General features: G+C 36.3%; 4 protein-coding genes across 4 annotated transcripts; 3 read left to right on the top strand and 1 right to left on the bottom strand.

The window, feature by feature from the left end:
- The first annotated feature begins 2,662 nt into the window (after positions 1–2,662).
- LOC105766545 (molybdate transporter 1) lies at positions 2,663–4,355 on the top strand. The gene has a single exon (XM_012586069.2). It carries the CDS (start codon positions 2,747–2,749, stop codon positions 4,130–4,132), a length of 1,386 nt encoding a protein of 461 aa, XP_012441523.2. The 5' UTR covers positions 2,663–2,746; the 3' UTR covers positions 4,133–4,355.
- Positions 4,356–5,006: 651 nt separating this feature from the next.
- LOC105766415 (uncharacterized) lies at positions 5,007–7,779 on the top strand. The gene is made up of 10 exons (XM_012585914.2): positions 5,007–5,650; positions 5,750–5,930; positions 6,008–6,141; positions 6,228–6,340; positions 6,417–6,540; positions 6,630–6,785; positions 6,870–7,022; positions 7,103–7,182; positions 7,262–7,311; positions 7,400–7,779. Exons 1-10 carry the CDS (start codon positions 5,285–5,287, stop codon positions 7,519–7,521), a joined length of 1,479 nt encoding a protein of 492 aa, XP_012441368.1. The 5' UTR covers positions 5,007–5,284; the 3' UTR covers positions 7,522–7,779.
- Positions 7,780–8,959: 1,180 nt separating this feature from the next.
- LOC105766349 (uncharacterized) lies at positions 8,960–10,843 on the top strand. Its single transcript, XM_012585807.2, has 3 exons — positions 8,960–9,430; positions 10,275–10,298; positions 10,385–10,843. The coding sequence occupies exons 1-3, from the start codon at positions 9,238–9,240 to the stop codon at positions 10,684–10,686; spliced, it is 519 nt and encodes a 172-aa protein (XP_012441261.1). The 5' UTR covers positions 8,960–9,237; the 3' UTR covers positions 10,687–10,843.
- Positions 10,844–11,387: 544 nt separating this feature from the next.
- On the bottom strand, positions 11,388–14,875 carry LOC105766286 (two-component response regulator ARR12). Its single transcript, XM_012585708.2, has 6 exons — positions 14,269–14,875; positions 13,816–13,968; positions 13,330–13,722; positions 13,165–13,241; positions 11,920–13,071; positions 11,388–11,799 (listed from the first exon to the last, which is right to left on the bottom strand). Exons 1-6 carry the CDS (start codon positions 14,414–14,416, stop codon positions 11,725–11,727), a joined length of 1,998 nt encoding a protein of 665 aa, XP_012441162.1. The 5' UTR covers positions 14,417–14,875; the 3' UTR covers positions 11,388–11,724.
- Between the last annotated feature and the right edge of the window lie 26 nt (positions 14,876–14,901).

A 14,901-nucleotide genomic window follows, 5' to 3' on the forward strand; every position in this document is an offset into this window, starting at 1 on the left:
CCTCATTCGCCTTGTGGAAAATGTTAGAAACTCTTTATGCGACTAAGTCTTTGGCTAACCGTTTAGTGTTGAAACAACGTCTATTTACGTTTCGCATGAACGAATGCGAGCTTCTTAGAGATCACATCAGTCAATTCATTACTCTTTTAAATGATTTAAAGAACGTTGAGGTTCATATTGATGATGAAGATCAAGCTATGCTATTATTGTGCTCTTTACCCCCTTCATACAAGTCTTTCAGGGAGACCCTGATTTATGGTAGAGACAAAATCTCGTTCGAAGATGTGAAGGGTCATTTGTTGAGTAGAGACAAACTCGACAATGAGCTTCATTTGGATAGCAAGGCAGATAGGCAAGCTTCCATTTTGGTAGTATCAAAGAAACGAGACAAAAGGTGTCGCTATTGTAAAAAAATTAGGTCACGTCAAAGCAGATTGTTATAAACTGCGAAATAAAAGAGCTGTTGAGAGTAACGAGGAAGATGTAGCTGATGCTAATTTGGCCGATGAAAGTGGTGATAATTTCTTGTTAGTGTCAACGAGCGATAACTCCAAGCTCACGTCCGAGTGGATCCTAGATTCGGGATGTTCTTTCCACATGTGTCCCAATAGAGAATGGTTCTCTACATACAGTTCGGTTGAAGTTGGAGTTATGCACATGGGAAACGATTCATCTAGTAAGGTAATTGGTATTGGTACTGTTAAAATTAGGATACATGATGGGACGATTAGGACACTCTCAGATGTCAGGTATGTACCTGATTTACGAAAAAATCTCATCTCCTTGAGTATTTTAGACTTGAAATGATGCAGAATCAACATCAAGTCAAGCGGCATTAAAGTATCTCGTGGAGCTCTCGTTTTGTTAAAAGGTAAAAGAACTGGCAGTCTTTATATTCTGGAAGGTTCTACAGTGACCGGTGAAATCGGATGTCCTTCATCCGTTATAGAGTCGAAGTCAACTCGTTTAGAGCGGAGGCAACTTGGTCATAGGAGGGAAAAATGTATGACCGTTTCGTTGAAGAGAGGTTCTCTTTTGGATGCAGATTTTGAAAAGTTAGGGCACTGTGTTCGTGAAAATCAGACCCGGGTTAGTTTTGATTTGGCAGTGTACAAGTCGAAGGCTAGAAGTCTTCCAGTTTCTAAGCACAAATTTGACTCAGTTAATTCCCTGCATAGTTCAAGATAGGCTCGTGGCGGGCTTTGGCAAATATGGCGTTGTAGAAATATGAGTCAAGGTGGAGATTTGTTAAGTATGACTCCTATTTTCAGTCAAATTTGAAAAATAATCTTTTAGTTAAACTCTGTTTATTTATTTCAGTCAAACACTGATTAGTTTAGATTATTTTATTATTATTTGACATATGAATTTAGCCTATAAATAGGCTCTTGTACAACCTTAGAAAATACACCCATTAGATTAGAACTCATAACACATTCAGAGAATTTTGTGTTTATGTTTTGAGGGTTCTTTGTTTTTCGGGTTTTCGGGGTTTAGTTTTATCTCCATCTTTTGTACTCTTCATTCTTTTGCCATTATAGTAAAATTAACTTTGCCCGTGGTTTTTTATCCTCTTTGGAGGGGTTTTTCCACGTTAAATTTGTGTGTTCATCTTCTCAATTTCTTCCGCTATTTTTACTTGTTTGTTGCTTAATCGGGACGATCACTAACAATATATATATATATATATATATATTTATATATTACTACCACTATATATTCTTTCTTTTATTAAATCTAAACATGCATAACATATTTTCTAACATTTACATCATAGTATAATATATTAAATTTTCATATGAAATAAATAACATAATATATAAAATAAAATAAATAGAATAAAATATCATAAACTCAAAAACATGTCCATTCGGGCCAAGTTTGGGCTTATAAATTTTGGCGATCGAATTTGGTCCATATTCTAAATAGGCTAAATTGTTTTTGTCCAAATCTATCTTTAAACTTAATATTTTTATTTAAACCTTCTCAAACTTTAGACAAATCTTTAGATCTAAGAGCAGCTAACTCGACTTCAACTCAACTCAAATATTTATATATTGTCAAATTTTAAATAGATTAGATTGAAGTCGATTTTTTTCTTTAGATAAACCAAACAAATTCAACTTTTAGTATTCTTTTATTTGAAAAATAAAATTTATATGGATTTTTCTAAAATTTAATATTTGATGAAAAAAAGTTTGAGTTATACTTTGATAAAACTTTAAACTCTTAAACGGATCTAATTACAACTCAACTCAAATATTTATATATTCTTAAATTTTAAATAGATTAGATTGAATTCAATTGGGGAGTTTTTCCTTAGGTCAATCAAACAAAGCTTTTATTGGATAAAATAAAATTTTATTTTAATTTTTCTAAAAGTTTATACTTGGATAAAAGAAAATTTGATTTATAAAATTTTATAATTTTTCATCCCTAGCCTTCAATCAATATATTTATGAATTTTAAACCTCAAACATTAGTAAAACGAAAATATAAAAGAAAAAGATTATTGAATTTATAAGTACTTGTCCTTGCATTAAATGAAACAGAAATGTCAGAGTTGACTTTTGGGATAAATTATTGAGAGAAGCTAAGGTATCTATTTAGGAGATGTTGAGCATCACATACTTGGCTGCTCATGAACCGAAAGGACAGTCAAAATCTCCGCTTTACAAGCTGCCCATCATCTATAAAACCCACACATTCCATTCTCAGTCCATACACACTGCCGTATTTCATAGCCATGGAGTCTCAAAACCCCCAAACATCTGAAAACTTAGACAGCAACCCCACCTCTCCTTCACCGGCTAACTTAGTTCATAAAGTGAAAAGCAACTTGGTTTTTCAATCCAAATGGGCTGAACTGAATGGTGCCATGGGAGACTTAGGCACATATATTCCTATTGTATTGGCCTTGACACTTGCCAAGGACCTTAACTTAGGCACCACATTGATATTCACTGGTGTCTACAACATGGTCACTGGCGTCATATATGGTGTTCCAATGCCCGTCCAACCCATGAAGTCGATAGCAGCGGTAGCTATATCGGATGGTCCGGATTTTAATATCCCGGAAATAATGGCGGCCGGGATTTGTACCGGTGCAATCTTGTTGGTCTTGGGTGCTACAGGGTTGATGCAGCTAGTGTACAAACTGATACCTCTATCTGTTGTTAGGGGAATTCAGTTGTCACAAGGCTTGGCATTTGCTATGACTGCCGTTAAGTACATTAGAAAGGTTCAGGATTTTTCGAAATCGAAATCTAAAGAGAATAGGCATTGGGTGGGATTGGATGGACTGATTTTGGCTATTGTGTGCGCTTGTTTCATAATTGTTATCAATGGTGCAGGTGAAGAAAGAAAGGAAAGAGAGACTGGTAATGTTGATGATGAAGAAAGGAATATGAGAAGTAAGAGAATCAAGAAAACCATGGCTAATATTCCTTCAGCTTTTATCGTTTTCTTATCAGGCGTAGTTTTGGCATTCATACGAAAGCCTGCCGTGGTGAAAGACATTAAATTTGGACCTTCATCAATGGAGGTCGTGCAATTCACTAGTCATGCATGGAAACAAGGATTCATCAAGGGAACCATTCCTCAACTGCCATTATCAATTCTGAACTCAGTGATTGCAGTCTGCAAGTTGTCATCAGATCTGTTTCCAGGAAAGGAATTCTCAGCTACTGCGGTTTCAATAACCGTGGGGCTAATGAACTTGGTGGGGTGCTGGTTTGGTGCCATGCCATGCTGCCATGGTGCAGGTGGGTTAGCCGGGCAGTACAAGTTTGGAGGCAGGAGTGGTGGGAGTGTAGCCATTCTAGGTGCAGCCAAGATGGCGTTGGGTTTGGTTTTAGGAACATCTTTGGCAAGGATTTTGGACTGGTTTCCGGTTGGCATTTTGGGTGTTCTACTATTATTTGCAGGGATTGAGCTAGCAATGACCTGCAGGGATATGAATTCAAAGGGAGAGTGTTTTGTAATGTTGATATGCACAACTGTTTCGCTTGTAGGTTCAAGTGCAGCACTGGGATTTGTTTGTGGAATGGTGGTGCATGTGCTTCTCAAACTAAGGAATTACTCGAGCCGAGACCAGTCAGGTTGTACGGTGTTCATCAATGGAACTCCATAACAACACCATGCTTTTCCAAGTAATGCTTTAAAGAACTGAATAAGTGTACGTTATGGCCTCCATAACAATACCATGCTTCTTGCATATCATGTTTGATCGATATTGTAATTCTACCATTGCATGTAGGGTGTGTTTTTATTTCTCGTAGTTTCTTATATTATGTTTAATTATATAAACTATTGGTGTAAATTATTTGATAATTAAAGCTCTCTCTTTCTCTTTTCTCTTTTTTTTAAATTTAAATAATAATTTTTCTGAACTATAAACACCTAAATTTATCACCATATTACTTGGTGGTGAGATTCAATTTAAATGTAATACCAACAATTTTGAGTGCATATACATCTCATACTTTTAGATGGCTTTTTTCATGAATTTCTTTCATCTAGTTTACAAGATTCTCCTATTGATCGATGAAATCATCTACATTTTACGAGGTGTTTCTCGACAATTTCTTTCAAAATATGGTAAAAGAGAATAAATAATTAAAAGTTAAATCGGTTTACTATAGCATATTTCTAACTCTAAATATTAGTAGAGTTATCACACTTTTTTTTTTTCATTTTTTGGTTTTGATAATTAAGCTGCCAACTCCTCTAGTGGGTTTTAAAATCAGCTTCCTTCATGTCTACAATATGCTGCAACTACTCATGAATTGAATAGTGTCACAAATTTCATTTACCCATATTTTGTGAATGTGATGGGGGACTTATTGGACTCAAAGGCCCCTCCCTACACTTAATTTGGAAATTGACATCCTCTTCTTCTTCTTCCCAATCCCAGGTCTGCATTATGGTTTTTGCTATCATAATTCACATCTCCAAAACTATAATATCTATTTTATTTTATTTTATTTTATTTTTTATCTGTTTTTTTTTCAATGATCTTGTGTGATGCTTATTTAATACAATTTTCTTCATTCACATGCTAATCTGGTATTCTTAGCCTCAGCTGACAATTAGCAGCTAGCTGACAAACTTATAGCTGTTCAACTCTAAAGGGTTTATCTATACATGACAACAAAATATCATGGACCTCATCTTTTTAACTTTTTAGCTTCTGGTTTTCTCAACTGTTCTAAGGGTTTAAGCTGTTGTTGAAGCCAAGAAAGTAGCAGCCTTGAACCAGCAAATTTGCTCCCTGTGTGAGGCAATGGCTCCTTGCCTATCTTTCTTCTTTTTATTCCTCTTTGCTTTTTCTGCAATACCAGCCAATTCTTTGCCAACATTTTTCCCTGGAGCTGCCTATCAGTCTTTGATCAAACAAGCCAAAATTTCAAAACCAAAGCTTCCATTCAAGACTCACTACTTCCCTCAAACTTTGGACCACTTCACTTTCCAGCCCAAGAGCTCCAAATTGTTCTACCAAAAGTATCTAATCAACAGTGATTACTGGCGAAAAGGTGCTCCTATATTTGTCTATACTGGCAATGAAGGAAACATCGAGTGGTTTGCTGCTAATACAGGGTTCATGCTTGACATTGCTCCCAAGTTCAAAGCCCTCCTTGTCTTCATTGAAGTAATGTACCTGATTGGTCTATTGCAACTCTATAGATGCTTTTTCCTTTTTGGGGGGCTTAACTTATAGGAGGGTTTGTTTTTGTTGGGATTTTTTCAGCATAGATTTTATGGGAAGTCGATGCCATTTGGGAAAGACTCGTACCAGTCAGCAAAGACCTTGGGGTACTTGAATTCTCAACAAGCCTTAGCTGATTTTGCAGTTCTCATAACCAGCTTGAAGCAGAATCTATCATCTGAAGCTTCCCCTGTTGTGGTCTTCGGTGGGTCTTATGGAGGAAGTAAGTTCAAAACAAACCCTAAAATTGATGGTTCCTTTATTTTCACCATTGCTAAAAAAAAGGGTTGTTTCTTCCAGTGCTGGCAGCATGGTTTAGACTTAAATACCCACATATAGCAATTGGTGCATTGGCTTCTTCAGCCCCTATATTACAGTTTGATAAGCTAATCCCATGGTCAAGCTTCTATGATGCTGTTTCCCAGGATTTCAAGGTCCATGTTGTGCTCCTACTTTACATTTCTTTTGTGTTCTTCAAATCTTCCTCTATGACTATAAGTAAACCAACATTGGCATTTAGGATGTAAGCTTGAATTGCTATCAAGTGATAAAGGGGAGCTGGGCAGAACTAGAGGCAATGTCAACTCAGAAACAAGCCTTGGCTGAACTAAGCAAAACTTTCAGAACCTGCAAGTGAGTCATGGAAGTGTATTATATGATGATGAAGTAATTTACGTGTAATAATGAGACCACTAATTTGTGTGTTCAGGAGCCTTCATTCGACAGCTTCTGCTCGAGACTGGTTATGGACTGCTTTTGTTTATACATCCATGGTCAATTATCCAACTAAAGCAGATTTCATGAAGCCATTACCTGCTTATCCTGTGCAGAAGGTAAGGCTTGTAAATAAGTTTTTAACATTTTCAAACATCTCTTGGTTCATTTCGTATTTCGGCATTTATATATGTGTATTCACATGTAGATGTGCAAGATAATCGATAAGATTCCATCAGGGGCGACGAAGCTTAGTCGCGCTTTCGCAGCGGCAAGCTTGTATTACAACTATTCTCGTTCAGAAAATTGCTTTAAGATAGAACATGAAGTTGATGGTCATGGCCTTCATGGTTGGGATTGGCAGGTATCTGATATAAAATGTGCCAATATCATATATTGTTTAAGCTAGTCTGATGGATCCCCCTTAATCATCCAAATGGTTATGCAGACATGTACAGAGATGGTTATGCCGATGACTTGTTCTAAGGAGAGCATGTTTCCTCCATCTGGATTCGACTACGAAGAGTTTGCCGAACAATGCCAAATGAAATACGGGGTTTCACCACGACCGCACTGGATCACAACTGAATTTGGTGGTGAAGTGAGTTCTTATTGATTGTTTTCTCTTCTCCTCCATTCTTTTGGTCCCGATATACGTATTAACGTGCCTTATCGATGCAGAGAATTCAGAAAGTATTGAAGAGATTCGGCAGCAATATCATATTTTCCAATGGAATGCAGGATCCATGGAGCAGAGGAGGGTAAGTTGTCAGTTTTAGCTTCATAGATCATAAATTCCTTGTCATCAAAGAAACTGATACATAATATTGAATGATACAGCGTGTTGAAAAACATATCATCTAGTATCATTTCTCTTGTCACAGAAAAAGGTATGTCTGAATCATGACAAAAGAATTCTGTGTCTTAAAATTTGTTATGAAGCTAAAAGAAATTAGCCAATTGTTGTTGTGTCAATAGGAGCTCACCATGTTGATTTCCGGTCAGCAACAAAAAAGGATCCAAAGTGGCTTATTCAACTGAGGAAACAAGAAGTTGAGATCATCCAAAAGTGGTTAAATGAGTACTATGCAGATCTTTGACATGAATAAGTTTTTAAGGTTGAGATTTAGGATCAATCAATGGTTGCTGCAAGCATGCATGCATCATCTAATTTGCAGAAATGCTCAGGCTGAAGCCATTTATATGACCAAGCTAAGTTCCCATGAAATGATGGAAAGACTAGCAAAACCATTTACTTGAGTTAGGTTAATTAGATGAAGCAATCCTGGTTTTAAAATTTCCATGTTGGTTTCAGATTTTGATTAAATTTGAGCTGTTTTAGTATGGGATTGGTTTTATTAAGTTGTGTCATTATAGTTAGTAGCATTTCAGGTTATTTGTTTCAAATGATGTGTTTGGTTGGGTGGAAAAGTAAAGAGAAAGGAGAAAGGAAATGAAAAGTTGAAAGAAATTTTGAGTGTGCTTAGTTGAGAAAAAAAGTGAGTAAAAAAAATAAGTTATTTTCTATCTTAATGCATAAAAATTAATGCTTTCATATTAGAATGATAAGAGGAGAGAAAATGAGAGGATGTGCATGTTATTTCAAAATAATACCTTTTCAAATCTTTTCTTTTTTTTTCTTTTTTTTTTTTCATTTTTCGCCTCTGCCTAGAAGAAAAATTATGTTTTCATCCTTCTAGTTTTTTATCCCTTCAATTTTTTATTTTTTTTATTTTTTTGCTTTATCAAAGCCTTAAAAGTAAATTGTTTTTAAGTTGATCATAATTAAGTTGGGTCAAAATTAAGATAAAAAGATCATTTTCGTAGTTGTTGGACCAACAAATGTTAAATACAGTGATAAGATACATTTTATTTTATGGGAGAATGTAGACTCAAATTTTAGAGATGACCTTGTTGGAATGGGCAGCCATGAAACCTAAATATAAACCTTTAACGGACATGATAAACACAAAAAAGATCCATGGTTGTTGGAACAGAGTTCGATCGAACGATTGGATCTAGAATTGTCCAACAATATTTTTTGAACCGAATTAGACCGGCCAATTAGATCAATAGGATCGAGAATTGGTTGGGATACCGATCTGGATGAAGGCTTTGAACTGATTGATTCGAAAACCAATACGAATCAGTTGAATTAGAAAAACATATGTTGAATCGAATAATTTAATTGAAATTTTTAATTTTTAATAATTTTTTAATCAGACCGAATCAACCGATCGAATTAACGAACCAATAACTTAACTACGGTCCAGTTGAATTATTTTTTTGTTTTTAAAATTTTATAAATATCTTAGTAATTTATTTAATTAAAATTAAACCGACCTGTTGTATAAAAAATGGATGATGTTTTAAAAACATTTACCAAGCAATGGTAATGGGGGCGTGATGACACTGACACAGCCATAAATACATGTTGGGTTGTCCCTCATAATCAGTCTCTGAGCCGCCATCTGATGATGTTCAAGGACAGGATTTTCAACTGCTCTGTATCTCTGATTACTTGTAATTTTGTTAAATCCAAGTGGTAATCCCATCCAATGATTTCATGGAATTTTTACCTCTACACGGACTTGATGGAATTTTTTATTACTTTTTTTCTTTCTTTGCAACGGTGATTCTACCTTAACCTTGGATTTTGGAACTACTCTTAACACAGTATAAACCAGGAAAATGAAAACATTAAAAAGGCAGTTGAAGCAATAGATTTCATATTTATAGCTCCCAATCAATGCATATCCTTGGTTTAGATCTCACTATTCCATAAACAGTAAAAAGAAAGAACGAGAGATAGAAACATGTCGAGGCGATCAGGGACTTGCTTGAGGCTATGTCTAGTAACGTTTGCTCTAATTTCGGCTTTGGCAGTATGTGGACCAGCTCTTTACTGGAGATTCAAGAAAACTCTCAAGTTGGGTCCTTCCAAATCCTCTTGTCCTCCTTGCATCTGTGATTGTCCTCCTCCTCTTTCCCTTGTCAACATTGCCCCTGGTATCCCTCCTTTTTCTTTTTGTGCTTTATTTCATTCTGGGTTTTTGTCAGATTTTGGTTTTGTTTGTTTGTTTGTTGGGATGAGTTTTAAGGAATACCCATTAGGGAAATTTCAAGTCTTGATCTGCTTTTGTTGCTAAATTTGCTTTCTGAGCTTTGGGTAATCTTTTGTTACTCTAGGTCTTAACCATTTGAGATTTTGATCTATTGCTGCTGCTATTGCTTTGCCTTTGACTTGCAATAGCAAATAAGCAAACAAAACCGAATTTGGCTTCAGTTTTGTGCTTGTTCAATCATATACTAATTATGGAAATCAGAGCCCTAACTATAACTCTATGCCCTTTATTGCCAGGAAGTATTGGATTTACTTCAAGGGCACTGAAATGGTCTCCAAATTTCTTGAATGGCTATTGAGATAACATATTTGTTGAGCTTGATTAGAGTTGAAATTTAAGAACGACTGAAACTGATAATTTGCAGTGCTGTTGCCCCTTTGTTCTTGCTTTTCTTAATTTATTAACAACAGTCCAGAATACGAACGGACTCGATATTCATCACGAAAAGATACTTCCATTTGACTGCTGAAAATGTCGAAATTCTAGAGCCCGGAGAAAGGCAGAATTTGTTACATTTATATCAATGATATTATGGCTTCTCTTGTGTTTGGACAATATTACCTTTTATGTAGGAATCTGCAGCTTGTTGGTTTCCTTATTCTATGTTTGTTCTAGTTTCAGGCTCAATGGTTGTAAAAGTTTGTGTCAATGCGTCTGCTACTAAAACCTTTTGGTTATCTCTGTGAATTACTTGACATGTTTTTTGTGCCTTTGTTCTTCTTTTGCAGGGTTGACCAATCTCTCAATCGCAGGTTAGAGTTTATTCTATCAAAACTCAAATTGGTTTAACTTATTTATTTATAATCATGCATGCATGATATGGATTATGGTGACACAGATTGCGGAAGCAATGACCCTGATCTCAAGCAAGAGATGGAGAAGCAATTCCTGGACCTTCTAACAGAGGAGTTGAAGTTGCAAGAGACTGTCGCCGAAGAGCATTCCCGCCATATGAACATCACCTTTGGTGAAGCAAAAAGGGTGGCTTCCCAGTACCAGAAGGAGGCAGAAAAATGTATTGCAGCCACCGAAACATGCGAGGAAGCCAGAGAGCGAGCCGAGGCCTCACTAATCAGGGAGAGGAAAGTAACTACAGTATGGGAGCAAAGAGCTCGACAAATGGGCTGGGAAGGGGAATAAACTGTTGGTATAATTCATTGTCTAGAAAATCTTGTTAGGGCAAAAAGGCCCCCCAATATGTTTCCCTCCCACCTGTACTTTCACCTGTTAACTGTGATACTACTGTGTGGACCTATTACTACTATTATATATCATCTCAATTTGATTTGAAGCATAATCACATGCCAATATACAACTCTATGGTTCAGGGGTCAGGTTTTGCAGGAGATTGGTGTTGGCTGAGTAATGGTCAGGTTTTTTTTTAGAATTCTTACAACTTTTGTAAAAAAAATAATAATAATGTTTTGAACTATTTAGAATGAAATATATATAATGTATATATATTCAAAACTTTGAATATTTAAAAATTCAAACAGATCTAATTGAAAGGGACTAAATTGTTGATGATCCTATATAGTAGAGGGATCTCCAGGTATTTATGCTATTTTGCAGACATCTTAAAAGATTAAATATCAAATATATCTTTTAGCTGTTGGAATGTTGGAACTTTGATATTTGATCATAGCAAGATGAATGGTTTGGTTAAAATATGTTGGTAGTCCCTGTAATTCAACAAAATTTGAGATTTAATCTCTGTATTTAAAAAGTTAAAAATTATGTTTTTCGGTCAAATTTTGTCAATTTACCATATTGATTAAGCTACCTTTATATTGACAGAAATTAAGTTGATAAATTTTAGCGAAAACTACCAAAGACAATAATAACTGAACTAAGATTTTTAAATTGGAAATGTAACTTTTAAAATACAGGAATTACATCTCAAATTCTATAGAAGTAGAGGGACTAATAGCACATTTTAACCGAATGACTACTCCCAACAAGACATGAGTGAAGCTAACTACTATTCCATGTCAAAGTGTAAAAAGGACATGAAAAAGAGGAGGGGCAGAGAATCTCAGTAGAGAAAATGGAGCAACACAGAATAAATTACATAATGATACAGAGACTCCTATAAAGAGTAGCCTTTTTTACGCCATTTTCACCGTCTTTGTTTTTTTTATCTCAGAATCAGCATCAACCACAATCAGCATAACTGTCTCATATACATGACCCGAGGGGGAATGCATCATATCCCAATTCCCCCTCCATCATCCCCGTCTCGTTATATTGCTCCTGCATCACACAATCCAGCCTTTTTAAAGAATTTATGCTCATAACTATATTTCAAACATACAAAAGTAACTTCAACTACAATGATTAAAAAAAATAAACTATATTTTTCTCGTGCCATACCGGTTTGATCATGGGACTTGATATAACGTCCAAGGTCTCAAAGTTGTTTTGACTGAATTCATTTTGCGGCTTTCTCTGCTCAAAGAGGATGTCTTCATTGGACCTCAGTTTTGTGTTGAAAGCTAATTTCCCAGCCTCAAGGTGCTGAACATAAGGAGCACCAGCAACCAGGGAGTCCACACCAGCAAACGAACTGTTTTCTCCCCACTGTTGCTTTGCTGCATAATCTATATTGTGAATGACATTATTACTTGGACTAATTTGGCACTGCATGTCTCCTCTAGAGTCCTCCAGGCCTGCATTTGCCATGGAAGCAGAAAGATCAATGGGGTTATCATTTAGGTGAGAGCTCCTCCAAGAAATGCTTTCTTGCAAATTGTTAGTATGCAACTGCTCGTGACTAAAAGCTTCACATGTTGACAACGAATTTGATGGGAAACTGGATAATTGAACCGTGTTCTGCCAGTTTTCGTGGCATCTACCATTATCAACAAAATTAGAAAAACCATGAACACCCATGTCAAACGATTCCTGATTTAACGATGCCACATCAAGAGATGATTGGTTTCCAAACGCACCACTACGTTGTGCCTGTTGTGTGTTTGCTTGTAACAATAAAGGGCTGCCTGAGGGTGTAGATAGAGAACTGCTCGAGCTACCAACAGTCATTCTGGCATCTGGGAAGTTTGTGGCAACACCAAAAACATTTGGATTATTAACAGGATTAAGTTCTCCAAAGTGGTTAGCGGACTTATTTTGCAATAGTTGGTTGAGTTCTATCGATGTTGGGATCCCTTGAAACAAAGTTCCATTTTGATTCTGGTTTGCAGGCAACCCAACAGGCTGGATCTTCCCAAGACCATTGATGGAATTGCTCAAGGTTTGAGGATGTCCCTGTTGAATCACGCCAGAAGAAATCCCACGTAGGTTTAAAGCAGCTGAAGAGTTCAGTCTACCAAACATCCCACTCGGTTGATATGATGATAGTGTAGCACTCGAAAGTCTTCCAGATCCAGTCAATGTACGAAAATCTCCAAAGCCATCCAGTGAACCCATACGCAAGTAAGAGGGATCTTTACCACCTAATGCAGCAACCATGTTTGCTTGCTGGGTTGCAACACTGCTGAGTCTTTTCAGGTAAAGCCTATATTTCTGCAAAACAACATAAAACAGCAAGCTTAAAGCGGACACAACAAGGTGAATCATAATGCAAAAGGTCGAGAACAATGAGCAAAAGGGGCTTACCTGTAGATGGCTTGCTACATTTTCCCTTGTGAGCCCTTCAACATTCATAAGGTCAAGAATTTTCTTTGGAACAGCCTCTGCATTTGAATAAAAAACAAATTAGAAATGCAATCAAGGAAGATAACTCTCTCGACAATAAGACACAGTGAACAGCAGAAAACTCACTGTCAAGGCCCAAATGATTGACAGCTGCAACAAACTTCCTATGTAGCTCAACGGACCAAACAACTCGAGGCTTCTTCTGGGTTGAAGGGTCATCATTCTCATGTTCATTATCTTCACCATCATCTTCTTCATCTTCATTTTGGTCCTTTCGCTTCTTATTGAATTTTTGGTCCGAACTGCTTGTTGATGTTTGGACAGCTTCTCCGATTCCTCCCGAAGCCTTATCTTGATTCAGAGCATTAACTCGATCCTTAGAATCAGGTTTCTTTCTCCTGACCACATGCTGCCATATGTTTTTGAGTTCCTCAATGCGAACAGGCTTCAATAAGTAGTCACAAGCACCATGGGTAATCCCCTTCATTACAAGCTTGGTATCACTATGAGCTGACAACACTGGAATTCATTGACAGAAAGCATTTTGTTTAATCATTCTGATACAATTCTAATTTATTACCACCAATAATGGAAAAAAGGGTTAAAGCTTACTGATTACAGGTAGGTCCATTTCAAGCCCAACAAGCTCAAGAAGCTTAAAGCCATCCATATCTGGCATATTAACATCACTGATAACCAAGTCATATCTGTTTCTGTTTTCCCTCAACATTTTGAGGGCTGAAATGGCCTGATTTGTTGTAGTAACTGCAAAACAAACGCCATTAATGATTTCGCAAAAAGAAGCCTAAAGTTTCAAGTTTCAACAATGCCGACAGTCAAACGTTCTTGCATAGTACAATTACAAAGATCCAAATTAAATGCACACTTGCAAACCACAACAGACAGATCTTCCCACAATGGAAACAGTATCCAAAAAGTTGACTAATTAACCCGAAATGAAAGACACATCAAGGCAATTTATCAAACATTTTGAGAACAATGATGAAACTTTAAATCAGACAAAGATTGAATCTTTTGTCAGAAAAAGAAAAAAGGAGGACTGACCTTGATATTGGCATTTAAGAAGCAGAGTACCCAAAACTTTGAGGCAAATAGGATCATCATCCACGGCTAAAACACGCATACCAACTGGAAACCGATCCAAGGCTTCATCTTCACGATTGGAACCACCCATTTTCTCCTCCATAGTCATTAATACAACCAAGATAAGAAAACAGAAAAAAAAAACAGAGATCACAAACCCAAGGTTTTTTTTTTCAATATTTTTCAAGTTTATCCACTACTTTTTGAACTTCAAAACAAAACCCAGATAGCTAAAACCCAAAAATAGCAAAGAAAAATAAAATTAAGTACAAGTACAAGCAGAAAGATTGGAAGTAAGAGAAAATTGGAAACTAGAACCGTGAGGGCTTTGCAGGTGAAAACTATACAAAGGGACAATGATGTTGATAGGCTAAAGAAGAGTTAAAGATGTTTCAACCCTCCAACAAAACAGATAACTTTTTTCTTTAAAAAAATGTCTGTTCTTTTTACTTCTTTAAATTTTTGGGTGCAAACAAAGCAATACTCTCTTCCTTTTTCTTTCTTGGTTTGTTTTTTGTTTCACTCTCTTTTTTTCTCTCTCTGCTCTGTAATTGTTTTCAGCTTTTCTTGTCAACTGAACAGAGCATCTTTATT

Source organism: Gossypium raimondii, chromosome 7 (assembly GCF_025698545.1).
Source record: "Gossypium raimondii isolate GPD5lz chromosome 7, ASM2569854v1, whole genome shotgun sequence".
Taxonomy (NCBI): domain Eukaryota; kingdom Viridiplantae; phylum Streptophyta; class Magnoliopsida; order Malvales; family Malvaceae; genus Gossypium; species Gossypium raimondii.

Coding starts and splice junctions, on each gene's coding strand:
- LOC105766286 (XM_012585708.2), bottom strand. CDS start 14,416: ATGACTATGGAGGAGAAAATGGGTGGTTCCAATCGTGAAGATGAAGCC. Junction 13,969..14,268: donor TCTTAAATGCCAATATCAAG/GTCAGTCCTCCT, acceptor TTTGTTTTGCAG/TTACTACAACAAATCAGGCC. Junction 13,072..13,164: donor ATGTAGCAAGCCATCTACAG/GTAAGCCCCTTT, acceptor GTTGTTTTGCAG/AAATATAGGCTTTACCTGAA.
- LOC105766415 (XM_012585914.2), top strand. CDS start 5,285: ATGGCTCCTTGCCTATCTTTCTTCTTTTTATTCCTCTTTGCTTTTTCT. Junction 5,931..6,007: donor CGGTGGGTCTTATGGAGGAA/GTAAGTTCAAAA, acceptor TGTTTCTTCCAG/TGCTGGCAGCATGGTTTAGA. Junction 7,183..7,261: donor GATCCATGGAGCAGAGGAGG/GTAAGTTGTCAG, acceptor TGAATGATACAG/CGTGTTGAAAAACATATCAT.
- LOC105766545 (XM_012586069.2), top strand. CDS start 2,747: ATGGAGTCTCAAAACCCCCAAACATCTGAAAACTTAGACAGCAACCCC.
- LOC105766349 (XM_012585807.2), top strand. CDS start 9,238: ATGTCGAGGCGATCAGGGACTTGCTTGAGGCTATGTCTAGTAACGTTT. Junction 9,431..10,274: donor CCTTGTCAACATTGCCCCTG/GTATCCCTCCTT, acceptor CTTCTTTTGCAG/GGTTGACCAATCTCTCAATC. Junction 10,299..10,384: donor GACCAATCTCTCAATCGCAG/GTTAGAGTTTAT, acceptor ATGGTGACACAG/ATTGCGGAAGCAATGACCCT.